Here is a 21,885-nt window from a genome sequence, read left to right as displayed (position 1 = left end):
CTCCGGACGTCCCGCACCACTCAGACCAATAGCCAATCTATCGCCTCACGGGGGTGTCATATTCCTAATCGCAATCATCATCACGCGGTCGCTCATAATTACGGACTCCCCAATCAGTAAACATTCTGAGTGCTTTTTCTGCGACGAGAAATCGTCGATGCCGATTTATGATCAACCTAACGGAGGTAAGAGTGTCGTTGGAACGAAGCTTTGCCAACACCAATCGTCGCCGCCATGGCGCGGGCTCTTGGGCCTTGGCTACAGCGTTGCGCACTTGGCGGCTTCCAGACGCCTGGGGGCGGACGTGAATCCGTGCCGCTGTTGACAAGGTCATGCATACTCCACGGCGACTGTTTACCAGAACAGGCAGGTGTGTGACCGTTACTTCTGCGAGATCCTGTGCCGCATCTGCTATGATTAGGGACCTGGTACGAAGACGCCGATGGATGGATTTGTGTCTGGTGCACTGTTGTGGCATGTGTAGCTGTTTGGACTGCGCTCGTCCAACACTGTGTCGCCCCATGGGGTTTCATTCTAAACTCCCACGAGTCGCATTCGGTTTAAGGGCACTCCTGATACTTCGACGATAGATTCCATCGTCTCTGAAGGTTTGCACATCCCAGATATAGTTAGTGGATTATCAATCCCCTTCAAGCGCCCAAGGGTTCAGCAAATGCGCGGTTCCATTTCCTGCGCCATTATTCAATCCTCGAGCTCCTCCCTCTTTATCAGTCTTCTCTGACGGCTTCTGGGACTTCACGCCGTAGAAATATTTGTACCGACAATGCCTCAAAGATATATCCTCCAGGTGACTCAACCGCCAAGCTCTATTCGCTGAACAATTCCTACCAGATGTTCAGCAAACGATTCCGTTCGGGAAGACCCTGCCGCTACCATAATCAAGGCACATATACAAAAGACAAGGACGTTGTCCTACAATCAGGATTTCCAGGATGTGTCTGCGAACGATGTGATGCGACGGTACAACAGGATATTTATAACTGGCTTCGTAACTTGCCCGGACGTCCAGGTCAGATAGTAGTGCGAGTGCTGAAGTATTGCCGTTCCTGTATCTGCGATTGGAAATTCGGATTCTTCGAAGACATGCGGATGCTGGAAAGATGAATGAGCAAGAACATATCCACGTCAAGATTACTGATGATGTTGTGATAGTGGCATACACCTGCATGTTTCGGTATAACAAGATTCGAAACATCTCGGATGGGCATGAGGGCATCAGGGCAGGGTTCGCGATACCTTGTGCGGCAAGTTCAATATCTATCTTCGAGATTAGAATCTAGATTCATACCGGTTCTCACCAATTGAAGGCTCGATACCGAAGGATACGAGTGAACTTCCAGCAACGGATGGGATTTCGAGATACAGTAGTTTTCTTGTTTACGTGCTGTGTGAATGGTGGGAGTGCGCAGTCGAATGCTGGAGAGGCTACGTGGAGGATCCTGTTTGGATACGGTAATTCTCGCTCATCCTATGTTCTCTGTCTTCAGCAGCTTTCCCTTTCGCTTCTCGCAAATATTTTGCATTGTCCTCTTGCTTGTTGAGTGTCGTGGACAAGAAAACGCACTTTCAAACAAATACTGAGAGGTGCCAAGTTTAAATACGTGTGGAATAGATCAAGACGAATGTTTCGGAAAGAACTCGTGAGGCCAAACTACCAGGTCATATCTTCGTTTCCTTTGGTCGACTGGGGGTGGAGCAAAGTTTAAGTTGGTGTTGTAGACAAGAAATGCTTTTATTTCCATCTCCAGCTTCAGTTCCAGATCTTCTCATCAATTTCGTTGGGGAGAACCACTGCAGACACTCTAGGTGACCAGCAAAATGCTGTGAGCAGTCAGTTCTGCGGAGTTTAGCGAGCTTCTTTTACACTCCTTTGACACGTTAGCAAATCTCGGGATCGAAGGAGACACACTCTCAGTTCCTTTAAATTGCATGTTCGATATCCGTGTCGGGATTCATGTGTACAATGTGCGTGTTTGGATGAGGTGGGGAGTTTGATTATGCTGGACATTCTCCGAATCGAGATACTGCGACTCGCACTGAGCATCGAGGATCGATTTATTTTATGCTGACGGGGAAGCCTGCGAGCGGACTATGGAATGACATAGGCAGGTGATGTGAAAACGTCTCTCTCGACATGAGATCTGCTACGGGTTTGGGGATGCGGATTGGGGATGAAAGTGATTATGGGGAGTTGAGTTTATGATATGGTACGGTGAACGTTGTCCCTGCTAGCAGATTATGTTGGGGTCGGATCTGACAGTTCAGTCAGAGCCAGGTAGTGAATCTGGGGAGTGCTTGCCTGGGGTCAGCAAGCGTCGACGTTGAGGAATAATTGCTGGAATAGGTATGTTATTGACTGGTGGTACAGGCACTTTGTGGGGGGTTCAGAATCACGAAGCAAAGTTATGATTCCATGCGGAGGGAAGCCTATAGCAGAACTACAAAGAACATAGTTGTACGAGCTTCTAGGTGTTCTATATTAACACCGCATAAGAAATTCTCAAGCATATAAGTCGCTTCCAGGATGTTTGAAGGAAAACTACCAACTTGATGTCAACGGCGGACACCCAGAGTTGGGTGGGTATTCTTCTCACAGAAGAAAAGACTATCCTGGAGCCATCTGGCACTTTCAGCAGTAAAGATAAGAAGACTGTAAAGAAATGATAACACATGAGGTCGTCTGTACGTCAACTCATTGCCAGATTTGGCTCGCGTCCCTCAGTGGGGGCAAATCCACCATGTAGGGCTGATGGCGGGGTACATCTTGGCGATCTTCTTCCTGCCGCGACCCCACCATGGAATGCCTCAAGATCAACAACGTTCACGATTTTCATCTTCCGTCAAAGGCATTGATCCTGTTCTGATCTTATATTTATATTGATCACAACATTCAGGAATTAATCATCAGAAATCTCCAGAACACATCAACACGAACCATTAGCACGATCATCATGGCAACCATGAAAGCAGCAGTCATCTCCCAACCAGGCGGCCCCGAAGTCCTCAAAATCACAGAACTCCCCATACCAACTCCATCACCAGGCCAAGTCCTCATCCAAATCAAAGCCTTCGGACTAAACCGCTCCGAGCTCTTCACCCGCCAAGGCCACTCACCCAACGTCAAGTTCCCCCGCGTCCTCGGCATCGAAGCCACCGGCATCGTCGCCTCCTGCCCTGGCAAAGAGTTCTCCAAAGGCGACATCGTAGTCACAGCCATGGGTGGCATGGGCCGTGATTTTGATGGCGGCTACGCGGAATATACCTGTGTATCAGCTGGAAACGTTCAAGTCATCAAAACGGAATTACCGTGGGAAGTGCTTGGTGCGATGCCGGAGATGATGCAGACTGCTTGGGGGGCGCTGTTTAAGAGTTTGAGGCTGGGGAGGGGAGAGAGATTGCTTGTTAGGGGTGGGACGTCGAGTGTTGGGCTGGCGGCGGCGGCGATTGCGAAGGTGCATGGTGCGTATGTGGCGTCTACGAGTCGGAGGGGGGATAGAGAGGAGTTTCTTAAGGCGAGTGGTGCGGATGAGGTGATTGTTGATGATGGAAATGTTGCGAATAAGATTAAGAAAGGGGAAAGATTCGATAAAGTCCTCGAACTCATTGGGACAACCACACTTAGAGATTCTCTTAGATGTGCTGAAGAAGGAGGAACTGTCTGTATGGCGGGCATTGTGGGTAATCAGTGGACTTTTGAGAAATTCAGCCCCATGGAGGAGATTCCCATGGCGGTTAATTTGACGACTTATTCTGGAGGTCCGGAGGAATTTATGGCTACACCGTTGGAAGAGTTGGCGAGGCAGGTGAAGGAGGAAAAGTTGAAGGTACAGGTTGGGAGGGTGTTCAAGCTGGATGAGATTGTCGAGGCGCATAGGGTAATGGAGGAGAATAGTGCGGGTGGGAAGATTGTTGTTTTGACTTGAAGGATATTTTTCGATGTGGTTGGAAGGACCTTACTCCAGCTGTGATCCAAAACCAGTGAAGGAGAAGTTTGATAGTGTAAGTATTGTCCGCCAACGAGAAGTTATGAAAACAAAACTTTCAGTCCACCGTTCCAAGGGACTTCCTGAATCATCAAGCTGCATTCAGCTCTGCAGGCTGAATGGTCTCGATATCGATGTCAGTGGCTGGAAGTCCATGCATTTCCATGTTAGGTAAGATGGAAAGTTGCTCGCACAGGATACTGAAAGGAGACATCGTGCCGTCTGGCTGAGAAGCGAACCTGTGAGTGGACGAATAATGAGACGACAGGGGATGAAGTACAGGGCTGTGCTAAGCTTTCAGGATATCCTTGGCTGGCATGTGGAGCGGCTGTCAGCACTACTACCCCTCCATCAATTAACATTTCGGCAACAAACACCTTTTGCGCAGCTTCACCACAGCCAGACATCGCTCTAACCCACTCCGGTATACCAGAACGTTAGCCATTGAACGAAGAAGGGGGAGGCACAGATGGAATATATAACGGACGTTGGGCAGTCGCTCAACGCAATTCAAATCATTCCAACAATCCATCATATCCCTTGACGACAGAACCTCAATCATCCTTCTACCAATACCAACATGGTCCTCTTCATCAAGCTGATCACCAAAGGCATTGGATCTGGCATTGGTCTAGCTTCGGAATCCATCAAACACCATAAGGCGAAGAAGGCAGAGAAAAAGCATTATCAAACGCTGGCGAAGGCAGCAGCAACGCCGCATCTCGAGAACCCCAGTTCGACGAGCCTCCTCCCGAATACCTCGAAGTATCCGACGAACATGGCGAACAACTCATCGCAGAAGGCAAAGCTGTGCTGGTAGACCCCAAACATGTCGAGAAACATACACCTGAGGACGAGGACGATTCATCGTCATCCGACGAAGAAGGCGACGAAGAAGCATGGCAACTCGACGAAGCTACTGCTCCTTTCGAAGAATCCGAGTCCGAAGGCCCTCACAAAGATGTCATTACCCTCACAACCGAGTTTCTACAAAATCAGCCTCCTCCAGCATACACACAAATACGAGCACAGCTGCCATGTCCTGTGATTCTCCCACAGCGCAGACCGAGAGACAAGAAGCGGGGGTTTGTGAGGGCCTATGCACCTGTTCTTGAAGATGTTGGGATTGATCAGGCTACCTTCTTGGACTTCCTCAAGACGTTCAAGAAAGCTTGCGAGGCAGATGGGTGGTTACAAGCTGTCAATCTGGCAGCTTTCGCGGCAGGATTCGTCCCAAATCCTATCGCAATGGGTGTTACCACAGCAGTACAATTCGCCGTGGGGGTAGCCATGGAGGTACAGAGACTCACGAGGTATGCAATACTCAACTGTAACTTAAAACACAAACTGATAGTCCTTTAGAACAAACTCATTCCTTGATCGAATGAACGAGGAGTTTTTCAAACCCCGTGGTCTCTACTGCCTAATCATGACCTACAAGCCCGACTCAACAGCATCACACACCCGCGTCGACATCAACCAAACAATCGCCACATACTCCACACCCGCCTCAAACACCGCTCGTCAAACCCTCCGCAACCTACGCACCTCCTCCGGCAAAACCTACGGAGAGCTCGAGCTCCCCGAATCCGCACCCCTGATCTTCCCCGCCCTCGAAAAAGTCGCCAAGACACCAGCGAAGAAGGTATCAAGAAACAAAGCAAAATGCGCAGCACCGGCAAATTCCTCGACGACTATTTCGACCGCCGCGCACAAGCGAAATGGGCAGGCCAGAACCCAAACAGCAAACTTGTTGTCCCAGGCTCGAAACCGGAATTCATGAGTAGATACTCGGACCCGAATCACGCTGCTAATAATGGGAGTATTGTATCGCTTTTGACGGGCGGGAAGGTTAATCCTTGGGCGCATAAGGAGGAGAAGAGGTTGGCGAGGAGGCAGAGGAGGGCAATGAAAAGGGGGGAGCCGATGCCTACTTCTGGGGCGAGGAGGCAGCGGAAGGGGGGTTTGGTGAAGAGGGTTTTGACGAAGGTGAGTTGTTAGACTTGTGCGATTGAATACTAGAGAGCATGGCTAATTATTGAATAGGATGTGTTGTATTTGATGATTGTGAATTTGCCGACTGAGGCAGAGACGGCTGCTGGAAGACAGGCTGTTGCGAACGAGGCGAAGCAGTAGTAGTCAGGTCTTTGCCCAATGCCCATGGGCTTTCTTAACCTTTCCAATTTGATCCCGAATAGTGTTCTTCACTGCTTCTCTTTTCGAGTAAGTATCCAAGTTAATATCCTACGAGTACAAATGTATGGAGCCGCACACAGAATTGAAGTAATTATCGAAGTAGAATATCTCATTATTCTTTAGGCGGGAAGGTATACAACAACTTCTTAAGTTCCTGTGTTTGTTAGCTTATTGTAAAGAAGTGTCTGTAAAAATAACGGTGCATTGCAGTCAATGGGTGGATAGGTAGCTTACACTAGACTTCTATTTGTTGATCCTAAATATCTCTTGTGGACAAGTATATGGAATACTAGACGCGACGCGTTGATATCTGGTACCTTAGCTCTCATAGAGCCGATTCAAATAGATCAAATCCTATTGTTTTGCGAAAAGTCTCGCTTAGCAATATCTACACCAAAGCAGGCAAGCGAATAATGGCTATCTAGTCTGGAAAAGACCTCCAGAACTCAATGAAGTATAAGTCAGATTGCGGAAGATGCTTCAAACAATGACTACTATATAAGCACACAAGCTGGTGAGATATATACAGATATTCGGGTATCCGCCTCATTCTCGCCCGAAGTCGCCTATCACTTCCTCCGTTCTCTCCTTATTTCCCCTTCCGCACTCCCAATTCCTTTGTTCTCCTCCATTGGATTACGAACGAATCCTTCAACTACATCGCTGAACAGCCTCCTCAGTCGAAGCAGCGCTACTGGCTGCTGAAGTAGAACTGACAGTCGCAAATCCAATTGACCCCACGCTACTCGGAGCCGTACCATTCCCTTCCATCGTTCCAATGAAATCCCCACCACCGCTCCCCCCAGTAAAAGTGCTCTCAGTATTCTGATGTCCGCCATCAGCCTGTAAAGTAGCCGCAACAGCATAGTACGACGAGTCCGACTGATCAGCAGTAACGTTGATCCCGATCTGGATCCAAGCAAACAATCCATCCTCGATGCTATCTCCGAGATACAGATACTCCGGGAATGGATCAAAGTCATTCTCAGCCTGCACAATGGACCACATATCATCTGCGTTGGACGTGATATCCTGTGTGTTGGTGTTATACGGGTATGTGGCTTCGACTGCAGAGCGGAGTGTCTCTTGGTAGAACAGCTGCCCGATGTGCGAGACGGAGCCGCCTTGGATGGTACCGTTGGCGAGGACGGTTACGTTGTTGTGCGACAGCAGATGTGTATGGATGGCGCGGCCGCTGTAGTGGCCTGGGAAAATTGTCTCGAAGGAGGCGACACCGTCGGAGTCTGTGGGTTGGATACCACGAAGGAAGGTTGTGTCCCAGCCAACTTCATTGCCGGTTACGACAACACCGCTGAACCAATGGAAAGTCAGTAATGGGATCACTGTGTTTGAAAGGAAAAATGACGAAGCAGCGTACCTGTAGTATCCGGTGGAGTTGCAGTTCCAAATGTCGACGTAGACTTCGGGGACGGGCTCGCAGGTTGTGATGTCGATATATTGAACCTCGAGGTAGAGTGGGATTCCAGGCTCGCCTTCAGTCACGTTCTTGCGGATAAACTCACCAGTCACATAGTATGGGCCGTCTGTGTTCTCGGGAGACATTATGCAGCTGGTGTTGGCAGCGAATATGGTAGACTCTGCAGTCTCGGAAGTGTAATCGTCAACGCCGGTCATATTGTGGTTAACAGCCTCGAAAGTCTCGAGAGTTTCGAGATCGCGGCGATACTTCTTAGGCTCTGAGAGAAGAAGTCAGTGCACGGTCAATGATCAGAAAGAGGTTCAGATGTTGGAACTTACTGGTAGCGATTCCACGCTTTTGGCGGAGCTCGTTAAGAACCTCAGCACGGCGAGCGAGAGATCGAGCTGTGAGTTCACGGTGCTTGAGCGAGCTAGAACAAGTATCGAGAGATCTCTTTGCAGCAGTGGCCATTTGATCGCGAGCTTTGACTTGGCGTTTGATCTCGGCATGATCGTGGTGCTCGCCTGGATGGGCAATAATTGTGCTTGCAAAGCAGACAGCTGCAACTGCACCGACGAGCTTGGGAAAGTAGACCATTTTGAGATAATGGTATTCTAGTAAAGATTGAAAACGGCACAAAAGTGAGTGTGGTTTATGAAGAGAGGAAACGGAGGAGGGAAGAGACAGAAATGAGGATGTGGATGAGAGTGAAGAGAGAATCCCATTTGGAAGCAAAATAACGATATACTTATACTATAGTGTAAATCCCCTCCACTTCTGTTGTTTGCAAACAAATTGACGTCCACCTCAGCGTGTTCACGCTTCGTGGCTCAAGCTTCGTCAGCGGCTCCAGCCGAAATCGAAGAGTTTCGAAATAGACATCCATTAATTGGTTGCTCTCCCAAGTTCCACTTTACAATCGCCGTTTCTGAGGATCCCCCTCAGCCTCTCAATAGTTAAATAGACTGTGGAGAAACACATCGTGGCTGACGACTACGCCGGTAATTGTGGCCCATGCTCATCAAGCATTATTTTGTTTCATCGCTTCGAATGGCAAGCCCCTTCAAGCTTTGGCCAAGATGCAGTCGGAGAGTATGTTTATGGTGGAGATTGTGGGGGAAAAGACGCGCACGTCGCTTGTTCGTCCTCGAAGCTTTAAGTCTTGGCCCGAGACTTTTCGCCTCTGCTGGAAGAATCGGTAGGGGCCGGCTGATTATTATTGCATGGTCAGTACATACAATTTTCGTCATCATATAAAGAAATTCCGATTGCTTGGATCTGTGAAGAGTGACTGTGCTGTCTTGCCTCGTAGATCTGTTTTCTGCATTGATGGATTGGCCGCGTAAGCCTGTGTTTTCATTGCCCACGTGACCATCAGAAGCGAGCCCCTGAATGATTCGCGAGCTGATGCTGGCGGATCGGAGCTGTAACAAGCCAGTATGTAATGGCAGATGCTCATAGGATGGCGGACATTTCAGGAAGTAAATGCAAGCGTCTTTGGTTCTTCAAGAGACCGATGTTCTTCATGGACTAGATTAAGATCACAAAGAGCTAGCTGGCGTGCTTTGATTATCTATGTAATACTAAAGAACAGACAACACACCTTCAACTGTATAGGATAACTTCTGAGAACAAACTTGATGAGTCCTTATGACAACATTCGATTAATTAGTATCATATTAAGCTCTTCACCATCAAAGAAGGGAGAGAGCTCCTTGCAAACTGTTCCTGTTGCTTCCGATCCAGATCCCAAGAGTGGACCATGTCCAACCACAACAACTCCAATTTCTCTTTAGCAAATCCCTCCTGCCACAAAACAAGCCGCAGAGAGTCCCTCAAAGCATCCTTATCCCAAACTTGTAACTTCGTACAAACAACCACCATCTCTCTCACAAACGACAATCTCTCTAATCTACCCATGGCAGCAATACCGCCCACAAACAGAATCCATAACAGCCACAGCATCCTCTCTTTTGTCTTCATCCACCCCGTTGACAACTGTGTCACTATAGACTCCAGTAGCCTCTGGGCTATTATATGAACCAGTTCCGAGGATGGTGGTAGTTCGCGGATAGCTAGCCAAAGGTACAGGTGGGCTGCTGTCCTCAGCTGTACGGCTTCGAGGGTCAGAACAGAGTCCGATGGGCCTGAGGAGGTAGAGGGAGGTTTGCTGAGTAGTAATTCCAAGTTGTAGATTGCATTACTTGTTTCTATTCTGTCAGTGTTCATAATTCTTGCTGAGGATAGACTTCTAGACAGGAGTCGAAGAGTTTTGAAGATAGGCACGAGTGGTGAGTTTGCGCAGAAGAGATGGCGGAGGTTGAGGAGGGCGGGCTTCGTATCGGCGGAGGTGAGGTGATGATATTGACGTGAACGTGGGAAGAGGCGCGAGGAGGAGGGTTGACATGCCCAGACGGTTGCGTTACATAAGTCTGACCTAGCATTGAGCTTAAAACAATGGATCTCGGGCAACAAAGGCGGCTGCGTACCATGCCACTATTCGTCGGAAAACACCCTGGAGTGCATAAACTCCTCCTCGCAGATGGATCATCTTTTCTAAACCATTCTTATGTATCTCTGATAATCGATATCTTCCATTGAGATTCTGCGAATCTTCTCATTAGTAGTTGCGAGAAACGAAATGCGCAAGGAAGCTCGCCTCCTTCTTTACGAGCATTGCCACCGCGGCGATCGTCGCATCGCTGAGCATAAGATTGCTGTCTTAAGTCTTTCATTGACTGTGCTGAATGCTTGACTACCGTGGTGTAAAGATATGGGTGAGTCTACAAGGCCACATTTAAGATCGTAATGAAGTGACACAAGGTAGAGGATGGAGTGAAGTAAAGCGGGGTCCGCGTGAGAGAAGAAATCACCTTCAGGGTTGATGGCAATCGAGTTCATTTTATAGGTTGTATTATCTATAGTATGCCGTTAGCATATTCAAGGTTTATTCTGAAGTCATCATCTTGACTGGAAGATATTATGTAGAAAGGGTTTCAAGGCTGAAAGCCGTGGTGGATGAAAGGAAAAGCACTTTGAGACGATACAAAAGAACCACAATGGACAAGAAGCCTTTCACTCGCAGGGGTAAGTTCAATTGCGAGTGTGTTGAACGTATCTAGAGTCCTGAAACTAATGGCGAAGTCCAAGGTAAATGGTTGAGACGGCTGCCAGGCGTTCTGGTTAACAGTCGAGTTCACCTCCTCGCCAGCGACTTGATTTCTTTGGATGGGACCACATTTGCACCCAGTAATTTATCTCGATCGACTACTATCGTTTTCTCTTTAGACTTGTGTGTCCAAGTGTTCAATTTGAATTTGCCCTTGTACCGTCCAGGGTCTTCCGGATTTATGCTTTGGAGCGGCTCAACGACCCCGGAAATAGCGTGGCGGGTTTGCTTCCTCAGGTAGTCTTTCATGGCCTGGGTGCGTACTCTTCTGGAATTGATGCTTCTTGTTGTAGCTGATGGTGGCTGGTAATGCCGACGAATTCAAAGACTCGCTTTTCAAGACATATATCCATGTTGTCGTTTCAACCCAGCTGGTTGTCGTAACTTAGTGCTTCGACCTAGTTCCTGCATCTGTGTTAGATTTCACACGGAATCTCAATCATGTAGTAGTATTGTGGCGGGCCGCGACCCGAACACCCACACAACAAGAGAGGTAGCAATTCAAGGCACAAGGAGTACTTTGATACAAAGAAGCGGATCGGACAAATCTCGAGATATCTCATATCTAAAGTACGGGATTTGTCAAATAAGGGGTGGAGAAGAGAATGGATTAGATAGAATCTCTATAAAGAGTGTAATAATTGTGATAATTCCAAGTGGTGTGTTGATGATGATGTTGTAAAGGAGTGACAGTTCAGAATCTCCACGTACCACCGCACAGCTGCACTGGTAACGTGACCTCCCCCCACTAGGTACGCCAAGCATCAAAATCAGGTGGCCCTGCCACAGTATTCTCAGATAACGTACTTATTTCCAAGTCCAATTTTGATTGTGTGACGAATTCCGTGACTAGAACGTCAACAAGTCGGACAAAATTTTTCAATACATCCTCTGGCTATTTATCCCCGCCATTGTGACGAAGCACGGTAATAACTAGGACTACTTATATATAACGTTCAACTCTATTTAAGATAGAATAGATGATAGCTTGAGACACGTGGGTATGCAGACTGATTACAAATGCGCTTGCTTGATAGGAACGTTTGGTAGTGGCGGGCATCTACTCTAAGCGAGAACTGCGTGCGAAAGACCACCGGATGAGGAGTCATCTGTATAGGTAACGAGTCAGCTTAAAATCACATGCAAACAGGGTTGGAACTTGTTCATGACAACACCTTTGTCTTTATAAATGTAGCTAGTGACCCTTACAGCATTTTTTATGCCATTCGGCCGTGGTGGCCCTTTGTGCCATCACGTGTAATGCACACTTCACCATCAAGGCTGACAGACAGAGAGTACCTCAGATCTTGTCCATCATTCAATCAATGTTGACCCACCCTTGCTCATTATCCACTCGTTCGCCCCGTCGACGCCTGTGTAAGTAACCAACATTAACCACGCAATCTCATCAAGATCCTCTACGAGACCTTTTTCCATTATCTCATCCAGATCCATCTTCTCCACCCAAAGGCATCTCGTTTCTTTGCAAGCTTTCACAAAATACGAAGCACTCGGCGCTGCCCAAAGCCTACGTTGTGCAGTGAACGGGATCTCAGTCACAGCACCGACCATGGTGCAGAATCCCTGGCGCTGGATGGCGAACATTGATTGTGCCGTTCTCGACACTATGATTGTGCGGCGAATTGCTTCCTCGAACGTCCAGGTCTCCCAACCGCGATCAATTGAATTCAACGAGGACGACGTGACTCCTGTTCTTGCGGCGAGGCTGTCAGTCCAGGAGGTAAGGAGTTCTTCTTGCTGTTCCGCATCAGACCGTTGTTTGATATCTCCGTCGAACAAGCTGATGATCTGGAATATGACGAAAGCTTGCACGCATGCCAAGTGTTCTGCAACAGTCCAATATGGCTTCGGTTCTGTGAGTTGGGTCACCTTGGTAGTAATGATCTCCCATACCATGGCCTCATTCAACTCATTTTTGTTAATGTAGAGAGAAGACGCTGATATAGCATCTTGGAGAGATTTTGGCATCGTTGGTCGATAATTCTGCGGGTGTATGAATGTAGTCCTTCCGGTGTGAGCCAGCGATAATGGGTAAGATTTCAAACATCGAACACAATATGCAATACGTTCTCGATCCATGACACCGATTTCCAGGTAAGTATCAGCGAGGCCTCGATTGTCGAAGGCCATGAAGAAAGAATCGTCAATGATCGTGCCAGGACTGGGGTCCGCGACTCCAGTGGTGTCCAACAGAGCCAACGACAACGTACGATCAGTATTTGTGTCTGTTTCTAAGTGGTGTGTAAGCGGAGACCTCAAATCCATTGGCGTGTCGCTGAGAATGATCTCGGATGGCAATGGAACTTCCCGGACTCCCCTCGTTTGTCGGCGACGACCCGGCTTGTATTCGCATGCCATGGACTTCGATACACATCGAGCACATGGTGAGCTTTGATCACATTTCCTCTTCGCCGCAACACATGCTACGCAAGACTTTTGCCTCGTCCTAGGTACACCAGTTGTCATTGTGGAAATGGTGGAGATCATCTGGTAGGAGCTGGCATTGCGGAGTTGAAGGCTTAAATGATATAGGCATTAGACTGCTACGTACGTGAAGTCTAAGCACTCTCCGTGGGATAACCTCTTCTTTTAGAATCACATAATCTACCGGGAAGAAAGTGGCACTTGATTTGAGACAAACGTGGGAATTGTGAGGTGGTGGAGTTCCGCGGAGTTTGCGCTTGGCAGCTGACAAAGCGGCTGAACTCGAAGAATTCTCCCAAACTCCGCCCTCGACTCCATCTTTCCACGCCAACTTTAATCAAAGTCCGACGCAAGATACCTGGAAATACATACCAAACTGGGTCATATATGGAGTATCATCCTACTATGTGCTTTCAAACTGCCAGAAATCCGCCAGGATGGCCAGCTTGGCACAGTTATCAATGCTGGCGGGATTGCGGAGAATTCTCTTCTAATAATCTGGTCTGACTTGGTGAATGTTTTCTATCACGTCCGTTCACATATATACCTCTCCACATGCTTTGAGTGTCTTCTAATTTCCCGTCTCAATAAACAAATCCAACTTGCCTTTCATCACAACCAATTCGAACACCAAATCAACCCCGCAATATGTTTGCTCTTTCTACACTCCCTGCTCCAGTGGCTGCTTGTCTGGATGCTATAACGCAAAAGTCAACCCATGATTTTGTAGCCAGCTTCTCCGAAAATATCGTGTTCAACGATGAAGGAACATTCCAGTCAGGCATTGAAGCTCTCAGAAAATGGCACGACGATGGCGTCGTGGGCCACGGTGCCACAATTGACATCCAGAGCGGAGTGACCCTCGGAGAACATACAATCATACACTTGATCATGGACGGAGATTTTGAAGCAGATTACAACATCACGGATCCATTCCCTCTCTACTTCGACTTCACCCTCACAGACAACCTCATCACCGCCCTCACCATCACATCCCACAACCCAATCATGAACACCGTCTCGATCTCCAAACCAAATGATCAAGACCCAATCTCAGCAATCCATCTCTCCCAACGACCACAGAAGCCGGTCCCAGAAGGCTGGCTCAAAGTCAAGCTCCAAGCCGTCGGGCTCAACTACCACGACATCTTCACCATGCGCGGCTTCATCTCACAGCCCCTCACCCAACCTCTCATCCTCGGATGCGAAGGCACGGGTACACTTCCCGACGGCACTGAAGTCCTCATCTTCCCTCTCATGGGCGATGCAGATTTCAAAGGCGACGAGACACTCGATCCTCAACGACATGTCTTCAGTGAGAAAGTCAACGGCACTTTGGCTGAGTACGTGAATGTCCCGAAACGCAATGTCGTGATTAAGCCGAAGGAGATGGGCACGGAAGCTGCTGCTGTGATGGGTATTGCGTGGCTGACGGCTTACCGTATGCTGTTTACTAAGTCTGGATTGAGGGCTGGACAGACGATGTTGGTCCAAGGCTCATCTGGAGGCGTCACTACGGCGTTGATTCAGCTTGGGTCCGCGGCTGGTATGAGGGTTTGGTGTACTGGTCGAACAGCCGCCAAGCGAGAACTAGGATTGAAGCTTGGAGCTGAGAAAGCTTTTGAGTCGGGCGAGACACTACCTGAGAAGGTGGATGCGGTATTTGATACAAGCGGTGAGGTGACTTGGAAGCACAGTATCAACTCTGTAAAGAGTGGCGGTACTGTTGTTACATGCGGTGGCCACTCTGGAATGTCCGTTCCTATGGAATTATCGCATGTTTTCGTTGAGCAATTGACCGTCAAGGGAGCGTACCTGGGCACGTTGGAAGAGTACAAGGATTTGATTGCCTTTGTGGTGGCCAAGTCTATCAAGCCGCATATTGGGATTGTTTTGCCCATGGCGCAGACGGCTGAGGGTTTTCAAATGATGATTGAAGGGAAGACAGACGGGAAGGTCGTTGTCAGAATGTGAATTGTGTTGACGTACAGCTAGCGATGGATGAATATCATGGACCAAGATGACCGGTTGGTGTAATTCGCAGTATGTTCTTACAAGTCGCGATATAGAAATCAGAAAAAGTTGTGGGCAATGATATACACATCGAAAGTAACGAGAGCTTCGAGGGCATATCGGTCAGAGATGACAAGCTTGTTTGATTCCCGCAATCTATTTCATGCATGTATGTATGTGTGTGTAACCTCTATGGCCAATTTTCTATCTATTCATGGAAACGTCCCCAACAATGCATTCATGCAAATAGATCCATGCAGATGTCGGATCCCAAGACAAAAGAAAGACATTTCTCATACCATACGCATCCAATCTATGCCACAACACTTGCTCATTTTGTTTCTCCAAGGATTTAACTCCAACGCATTCGCCCATCCAGAAGAATAAACAAGAAGCAAGATATCTATGCCCAGATGACTCTGAACTTCTCATCAAACTCAGTTTTCAACTTTCTGAACGCCTTGTAGACATTCATCAATTTATCATACTCTTCATCGTCCGTCGCACCTGTCCCATTCAGGCCCTCGCCCTTGAGGTACTCCTCCTCAGCAACAAGCGCATCCTCTCCCGCATCCCAATCATCAACGACCTTCTTCTTCTTCACGAAAGTAGGCTGAGCGGGTGCTGAGTTGTACGCATTGTTGACGGTCGGTTCGGCGACTGTTGCGGCGGCTACTTCGGCATCCTCGTCGTTCTCGGCGGCATCACCGGAGCCCATCACGTCGAGCATTTCGGGGTCAGCGTCGCTGCCGAGACCGAGATGGAGGGCGAGGGATGTGGCGATGGTTGCGAGGACCATGGAGAAGTCATTTAGGACGAACCAGACCTAGAAATTTCGTCAGTATACAGTCGTAAAAAGATTGAGGCCAAGGCGTGAAGGACTTACATCAGACTTGCGAATTCCATTTGCCTCTTCGAGAGGAACGATAGACCCATGCATAAAGAAATCCAACAGATACGCATTCAACGGAGTTCGTGTCTCGTCTGGATGAAGCTCGAGATGGGGAATGACAGCCGATTCAAGGAACACGCCTTCGCGCGTGGAAGTACAGAGATCCTCGATGGTTGTGAAGTCATCACCTAATCCAGAAAGAGCCACGAAAGCTGAACGAGCATGAGGAGTGGGTAGGGTTGGAAGGAAACCAACAACAGATTCCTCGGCCTTGACGCCGTTGGTCTTGCCATTGGCGACTGCCTTTCCGTTTGCTCCGTTGACAGGAGGAGGTGCAAGACCGACATGTGTATGGGTAAGTGGCAAGTATCGCTCATCGTCCTTGACGTGCTGGGCAGCAAAGGTCTTGACGTAGGTCGTGAAGATGTCAAGTGTGTCCTTGTTGTGCTTTCGGAGAATGGTGGCGGCATCTTCTGGCATGGGTGGAAGGTAGACAATTGAGGGCGAACGCTTGATCTTCTCAGCTTCTTCGGGGTCGTCAACTTCGCGAGTTACACGACGACCGAAAAGGTGACTGAGCACAAGAATCATTGTCTGCAAAACCACATCCGTCTTGGTATCGATGTCGGCGCACAGAACGTGGAAGTAGCCGCCTTTCAGGAGTGCTGTGAGATAGTTAGCGTTGTTCCTGATTAATTTTGGAGAACATAGGTACCATGGAAAGCAAAACTTGAGTTCTCTGTAAAGTACAGATGAGACACACAGCTCGTAAAGTTGACTGGCTCTCCCTTTGGACCCAAAAGCTCGTTGCGACGCAAGTACTCGATAGAGAATCGCAAGTGATGAAGAACCTGCTCCTTGAAGCTCTGTCCACCCATGTATAATCGCGGCTGTGATAGAAGAGAATTGATGGCCTTGACAGCATATGGTGAGCTCTTGGAATCGTTCAAGAGAGTGAAGAGTCGAAGAACAAGAGTCGTGGTAATCGGGAAATGGCCTGTCATCTCGGGAAGTCTGGAGCTCAAAAGACGGCTAGCTCGCTCCTCGGACAAACCTTGGAACACAACATTACCTAGGAGATCGAAACCACGACGACCAGATCTACCGGCTGCTTGACGGAAATTCAAAGCAGTCAAGAACACTGAGTCTCCACTGAAAACAACTGTCGCACAAGGCATGTTGATACCTAAACTGAGAGTTCCGGTGGCGATGACAACTCGCAAGAAACCCTTGCGGAACAGCATCTCAACACACTGTCTGTACTTTCTGTTCATACCAGCGTGATGAACTCCGATTCCTCTCTTCAGCAAGTCAATGAGCTCTTCTCGAATGTGCTTCCAACGAAGAGAGCGCACATATTCGTCCAACTCTGCCTTTTGAAGCTGCTTTGGGTTGGCGAAGGAGAATTCGGGCTGTGGTGCCTCAGGATCGAATAGATCATAGATGGACGCACCGTCCGAGGACTCTTCACGCATTCGATCGGTCTTGGATCCGCCCTCATCGTCATCATTCTTGGCCTTCTTTACTGGCTTCGCAGGCTTTCTGGACTTCTTGTCCTTCAACTCTTGGTACTTTTCGTAACCTTCCATCAACTTCTTCCACGCTGGGCCCTCTTTCCATTTCGTTTCTGCGTCGACGAGCTGCTTCAACACTGATTCTGCGATCTCCTCACACTGATTTCTATCGTAGTTGAAGAGGATGGCTGGGAGAGCGCGACGCTTGTGTAGTTGATAAAGCAACGGTAGGGTGGTACACTTCAAGTCTAGGGTATCGAAATTGTCACTATCCGTGATAGACGATGCGGTGGAGGATGGAACTTGATCTACCGCCTCCTCGATCGGAGCTGGAATGCTCAATACTTGAACAACTTTGTCGAAGGGTGAATTCCCATCTGCCATCCACTGCATCAAGACTTTCTTCAATGCCTTCTCCCAAGCAAAGATATCAGCTTTGCGGACACAGGGCGGAAGAGCCTTCTCTGGATTCAAAGATTCTGGCACTTTGTAATCTGCAGTTTGAAATTTGACCATAGCTTTCCACAAAGTCAAGCAGTCACGAGGTTCGAAAGCCAAATCGTCTGGCATCCCACGAGATTTGTCAACAAGACTGGCCACGGGATGGAAGGCATTAAATCCAACCAAACCATCAAGACCAAGCCCAACGCCGAAAGATTTGCCAAGTCCAGAGAACTTGAAACTCTTGGGAGGATCGTACATGTATTTTCGCAGATCGGAGTATCGAGTACCATGTTGAATCATCTTCAACTCTGATCCAGAAGCCTTTTGTGTTTCAGTAAGCCATTCATTGAACTCTCCTGGGTTTCCGACTGTCGCTGAAAGGGCGATAATTGGACATGGAGCCAGCAGAAGAAGCTGCTCCCAGACAACACCGTCTTCGGCATTTCCAATGGAGTGGATTTCATCAAAGATGATTCGACGAACTCTTGGTGCCCACGATTTTGCGTTGGATGGAGACAGCAGCATGATCTGGAGAATATGTGGAACAGTGACGAGAATCTGGCATCCGGTAGAGTTATTGACACGGTAGTCACGAGTGTGGATTGCCCACACACCCTTACCAGGGACAGGAAATTTCTTGGAGAATCGACCTTTATTATGTTAGCCAGCTGGTTGATGGCGTCGGGGAAGAACATACCTTGAACTTCAGCAGCAATTTGATTCACCAATGCCTTAGTTGGTGCAACATAAACAAGGACACTGTCGTTGTCCGCTCTCAAGACTTGCTCCATTGCGTAGAAACTGATGAATGTCTTTCCAGCGGAAGTAGGAGCAACAACGAAGACGCTCTTATTCGAGTCAAGCTGATCAAGAACGTCTCTCTGCCATCCATCAGGGACGAAACTGGACACGCGTGGGTCAGGCTTGGCATCGAGCATACGGTCCATATACGGTCCACAGTAGTTCAGTTGAAACTCTGCCTGGGTCCCGACAATTCGCAGGTTCTGCTGCAGCGGAAATTTGAAATTGAAGGACAACTTTCGATCAACTGGAGTGGGGTTGAAGCCTGTCAATGCATCTGTGATGCCCAGTAAAGTGCAGATCTTGGTCATGATTTGGACGATTTCTTTCGAGACTGGTGCCTTCGACGTACACAACGACCGAATTGTAGTCCAGATGAGGGCCACAACGTGGTATCCTTGCGGCTTCTTTTCTGCCTTGCAATATGTTGACCACCAGGTAAGCAAAGACTGCAGAATATACGTGTAGACTTCCGCTTCGAGATAAGTCGACTTCGCGGAGTCCAGGCCGTTGAGATACTCCATGGTCTTGATGTACCGATCTTGGTCATCTGATATGACTTCAATACCCTTCATAACAGTTGTCCAGGCATTGAGAGCCTTTTCTGCTTCGTTCCCTCCCTTTCGCTCCTTATTATCTGCGATCATCTGGTCTTTCTTCGATAGTCCCGCGGCTGCAGCCTTGGTACCCTTCTTCGCGGCGCCCTTCTTGTTTAGCGCCTTAGGCTCCGGCTCCTCTTTCTTCGACTTCGCAGAAGGCTTTTCGGGTTTCTCCTCAGCAATCTTGACAAGCACCTTCGGTCCCACTGTAATAGTTTCAGCGTCCAACGCTTTGCCCTTGGCTCCTGTCAGACTGGCTGCGTATGAGGTCATCTCGTTCATGTAGAACTGGTTTGTACGGAGAGGGTTGCTATCAATCATTAGCAGCGCTAGAAAACAAGGAAGCTTAGACAATTCTCAATTATCCATAACTCACCGCCATTTTGATACCTTCGCTGCAGGGGCGTACTTTGGATTTAGAGGTTTTCGGTGATTATGCCAGTGAGAAGTCTCATGGTAGATCTTCAGAGCGCCAAGACGAGCAGGGAGCGATGCATCTGCCTTGACATGAATGCACTCCAGATGCTTGTCAAACACAGGGTTTGAGAATGACAAAACTGCGAGATCTTCGGATGTTGATTGAAAGTCGTCTGGCGTTGCCGTAGTTTCGGAAGACTCGGGATCCTCGCTTCCTTCTAAAGACAGATCGGCTCCTGCCAGTTCCTTCACCAGAGCCGATACAGCCTTCCAATCTGCCTGGAGTGGCTTGGGCAGAGCACGGTCAAAAGACTTGTCGCACATTGCTTGGATCACTGCTCGGAGCAAACGGCCGTCAATCAAGTCTATGGCATCTGTCTCGACTTCTTCCTCGTCCATCAACTCGTTCAATTTTGGACTTTCTACAGCGAACCTGAAAATATTCGAGATTCTGGTAATGTACTCGTCAACTTCTTCTTCAAACTCCTCATCGAACGTGACCAATGGCAGTCTTCTCTGTGACAATGGAATATGCTTCAAGACAATGCTGTGAAGTATGAACGCAGAAGCCATGAAAATGTCCGAATCCCCCTGCCGAAGAATCTTCGAGACACCGTAAATAGCAAGGAAATAACTTTCGCTCAAATCTTCATCTGAGAAAGCATCACTGAGCTTTGCCACGACTGATGGCTCCAGCGTTGATTTTGCGTCTAAGGCTTCGGTCACACTCGATCCCTTGAGCAACGTCTTGGCTGCTTGGGCCCCTTTGACGAGGTCTGCTGCCATGGCTAGCTTCAATTTGCTTGAGGCAGTGAAACTCTCAACAATCATCGTGAAGACCTTCGAGTCTCGGAATTCAATCCGGTTGATGAGCGCAACATTCAGCTTGTGTGTGTTGAACCACCAAATGATCGTGCGTAAAGAGCCTTTGGCTACCTTCTCGTTCCGGTTGTTCCCAGTAACTTCAGCCTTCGACTCTCTTCGAGATCCATCATGTGCCATGACAAAATGAACTGGCGATGAATGTAAGTATTCTTGGAACGATTCGGACTCTAGAGCTGGGAAAGTGTTGATAACTACATTTGGACATTCAGAAGGGAGATGTCGGGTCAAGTGACGTTTGATGACTGATCTGGCGAGAAGGTACCGTGCTTCATTTTCTGCTGGAACACCTGGTGGGATACACAATTGTGCATTTTCTACCGATGATGTTAGTTAGGATTCGGGTATTGAAGTAAAGAGGTAAGGCTTACCTTCAAAGAATGCAATGTGGAACTGGCAATGTCTCTTGATCAAGTCTGCGAGAAATCGTTCGACGACATACACCGCATGTAATATCTGAAATCCACCTGGAAAACCGATTAGCTGGCTTATACCATTTGAGATAGACTATCCGATGTGTTGAGCTGCTCAAGACTCCAAAACGCCATGCCCCAAAACAATTCAGTCATGTGATGACCCAAGAAAGATGTCCCAACAACATCCCACCCTATCGTAACCTTCTTGTGAGGAAGAAGCTCCCATCACCACATCGAAGCTTGGATGACGGCCAGAAAGCATGTGGCGAAGCTGAGGCATGAAGTAACCAAATTGGAGATCTGGGGCCTGGCTAGGTATGTTGGAACGCGAGTCACCAAGAACTTACCAGCGAAGTCTATTCTCTCGTCCTCGAAACACTCTCGAAGTAATGAGTCTCCTTCGACCAGAAAGAGTTCTTTTCCAGCGTAATCCCCAACCAGGTCGATCCACATAGGTCTAGTGCGGTCATACCAGCTCAGGATGCCGTCGTTGGGCACCTCCTGGCGCTCCAATTCCCCCGCCATCGTCACGGCGCGTGCCTAGACGCGTTTCTGCTCTTCTCGCCTTGCTGTCGTTAATCTTCTCAAATTAGTCCCCGAAATGAAGTGATATTGCCCGGTGGTCCTGGTTCTTCAGGATCGCGGCGAAATTTCTCTGTCAACGGTGTTGGTA

The 21,885-nt window shown here is 48.4% G+C and overlaps 7 protein-coding genes across 7 annotated transcripts; 3 read left to right on the top strand and 4 right to left on the bottom strand.

The window, feature by feature from the left end:
• Positions 1–2,972: 2,972 nt before the first annotated feature.
• On the top strand, positions 2,973–3,944 carry ONS95_005902 (uncharacterized protein; the record flags this gene model as incomplete). Its single annotated transcript, XM_058499337.1, has 1 exon — positions 2,973–3,944. The coding sequence occupies one exon, from the start codon at positions 2,973–2,975 to the stop codon at positions 3,942–3,944; it is 972 nt and encodes a 323-aa protein (XP_058350381.1).
• Positions 3,945–4,584: 640 nt separating this feature from the next.
• On the top strand, positions 4,585–6,140 carry ONS95_005901 (uncharacterized protein; the record flags this gene model as incomplete). Its single annotated transcript, XM_058499336.1, has 5 exons — positions 4,585–4,738; positions 4,804–5,317; positions 5,367–5,649; positions 5,739–5,993; positions 6,051–6,140. The coding sequence occupies 5 exons, from the start codon at positions 4,585–4,587 to the stop codon at positions 6,138–6,140; spliced, it is 1,296 nt and encodes a 431-aa protein (XP_058350380.1).
• A 476-nt stretch (positions 6,141–6,616) lies between these two features.
• ONS95_005900 (uncharacterized protein) lies at positions 6,617–8,928 on the bottom strand. Its single transcript, XM_058499335.1, has 3 exons — positions 7,959–8,928; positions 7,579–7,897; positions 6,617–7,512 (listed from the first exon to the last, which is right to left on the bottom strand). Exons 1-3 carry the CDS (start codon positions 8,215–8,217, stop codon positions 6,852–6,854), a joined length of 1,239 nt encoding a protein of 412 aa, XP_058350379.1. The 5' UTR covers positions 8,218–8,928; the 3' UTR covers positions 6,617–6,851.
• A 366-nt stretch (positions 8,929–9,294) lies between these two features.
• On the bottom strand, positions 9,295–10,330 carry ONS95_005899 (uncharacterized protein; the record flags this gene model as incomplete). Its single annotated transcript, XM_058499334.1, has 3 exons — positions 9,295–10,057; positions 10,110–10,225; positions 10,280–10,330. 3 exons carry the CDS (start codon positions 10,328–10,330, stop codon positions 9,295–9,297), a joined length of 930 nt encoding a protein of 309 aa, XP_058350378.1.
• Positions 10,331–12,103: 1,773 nt separating this feature from the next.
• Positions 12,104–13,276, bottom strand: ONS95_005898 (uncharacterized protein; the record flags this gene model as incomplete). Its single annotated transcript, XM_058499333.1, has 1 exon — positions 12,104–13,276. The coding sequence occupies one exon, from the start codon at positions 13,274–13,276 to the stop codon at positions 12,104–12,106; it is 1,173 nt and encodes a 390-aa protein (XP_058350377.1).
• Positions 13,277–13,882: 606 nt separating this feature from the next.
• Positions 13,883–15,208, top strand: ONS95_005897 (uncharacterized protein; the record flags this gene model as incomplete). Its single annotated transcript, XM_058499332.1, has 1 exon — positions 13,883–15,208. One exon carries the CDS (start codon positions 13,883–13,885, stop codon positions 15,206–15,208), a length of 1,326 nt encoding a protein of 441 aa, XP_058350376.1.
• Positions 15,209–15,650: 442 nt separating this feature from the next.
• Positions 15,651–21,737, bottom strand: ONS95_005896 (uncharacterized protein; the record flags this gene model as incomplete). Its single annotated transcript, XM_058499331.1, has 7 exons — positions 15,651–16,073; positions 16,134–16,804; positions 16,855–18,747; positions 18,795–19,807; positions 19,874–21,113; positions 21,168–21,263; positions 21,560–21,737. 7 exons carry the CDS (start codon positions 21,735–21,737, stop codon positions 15,651–15,653), a joined length of 5,514 nt encoding a protein of 1,837 aa, XP_058350375.1.
• Positions 21,738–21,885: the final 148 nt, after the last annotated feature.

This window comes from Cadophora gregata (assembly GCF_030347475.1).
Source record: "Cadophora gregata isolate MNR1 chromosome Unknown scaffold_17, whole genome shotgun sequence".
Classification (NCBI taxonomy): domain Eukaryota; kingdom Fungi; phylum Ascomycota; class Leotiomycetes; order Helotiales; family Ploettnerulaceae; genus Cadophora; species Cadophora gregata.
Note: the sequence above shows the minus strand (reverse complement) of the source record. Positions and strands in the feature narration are given on the sequence as shown.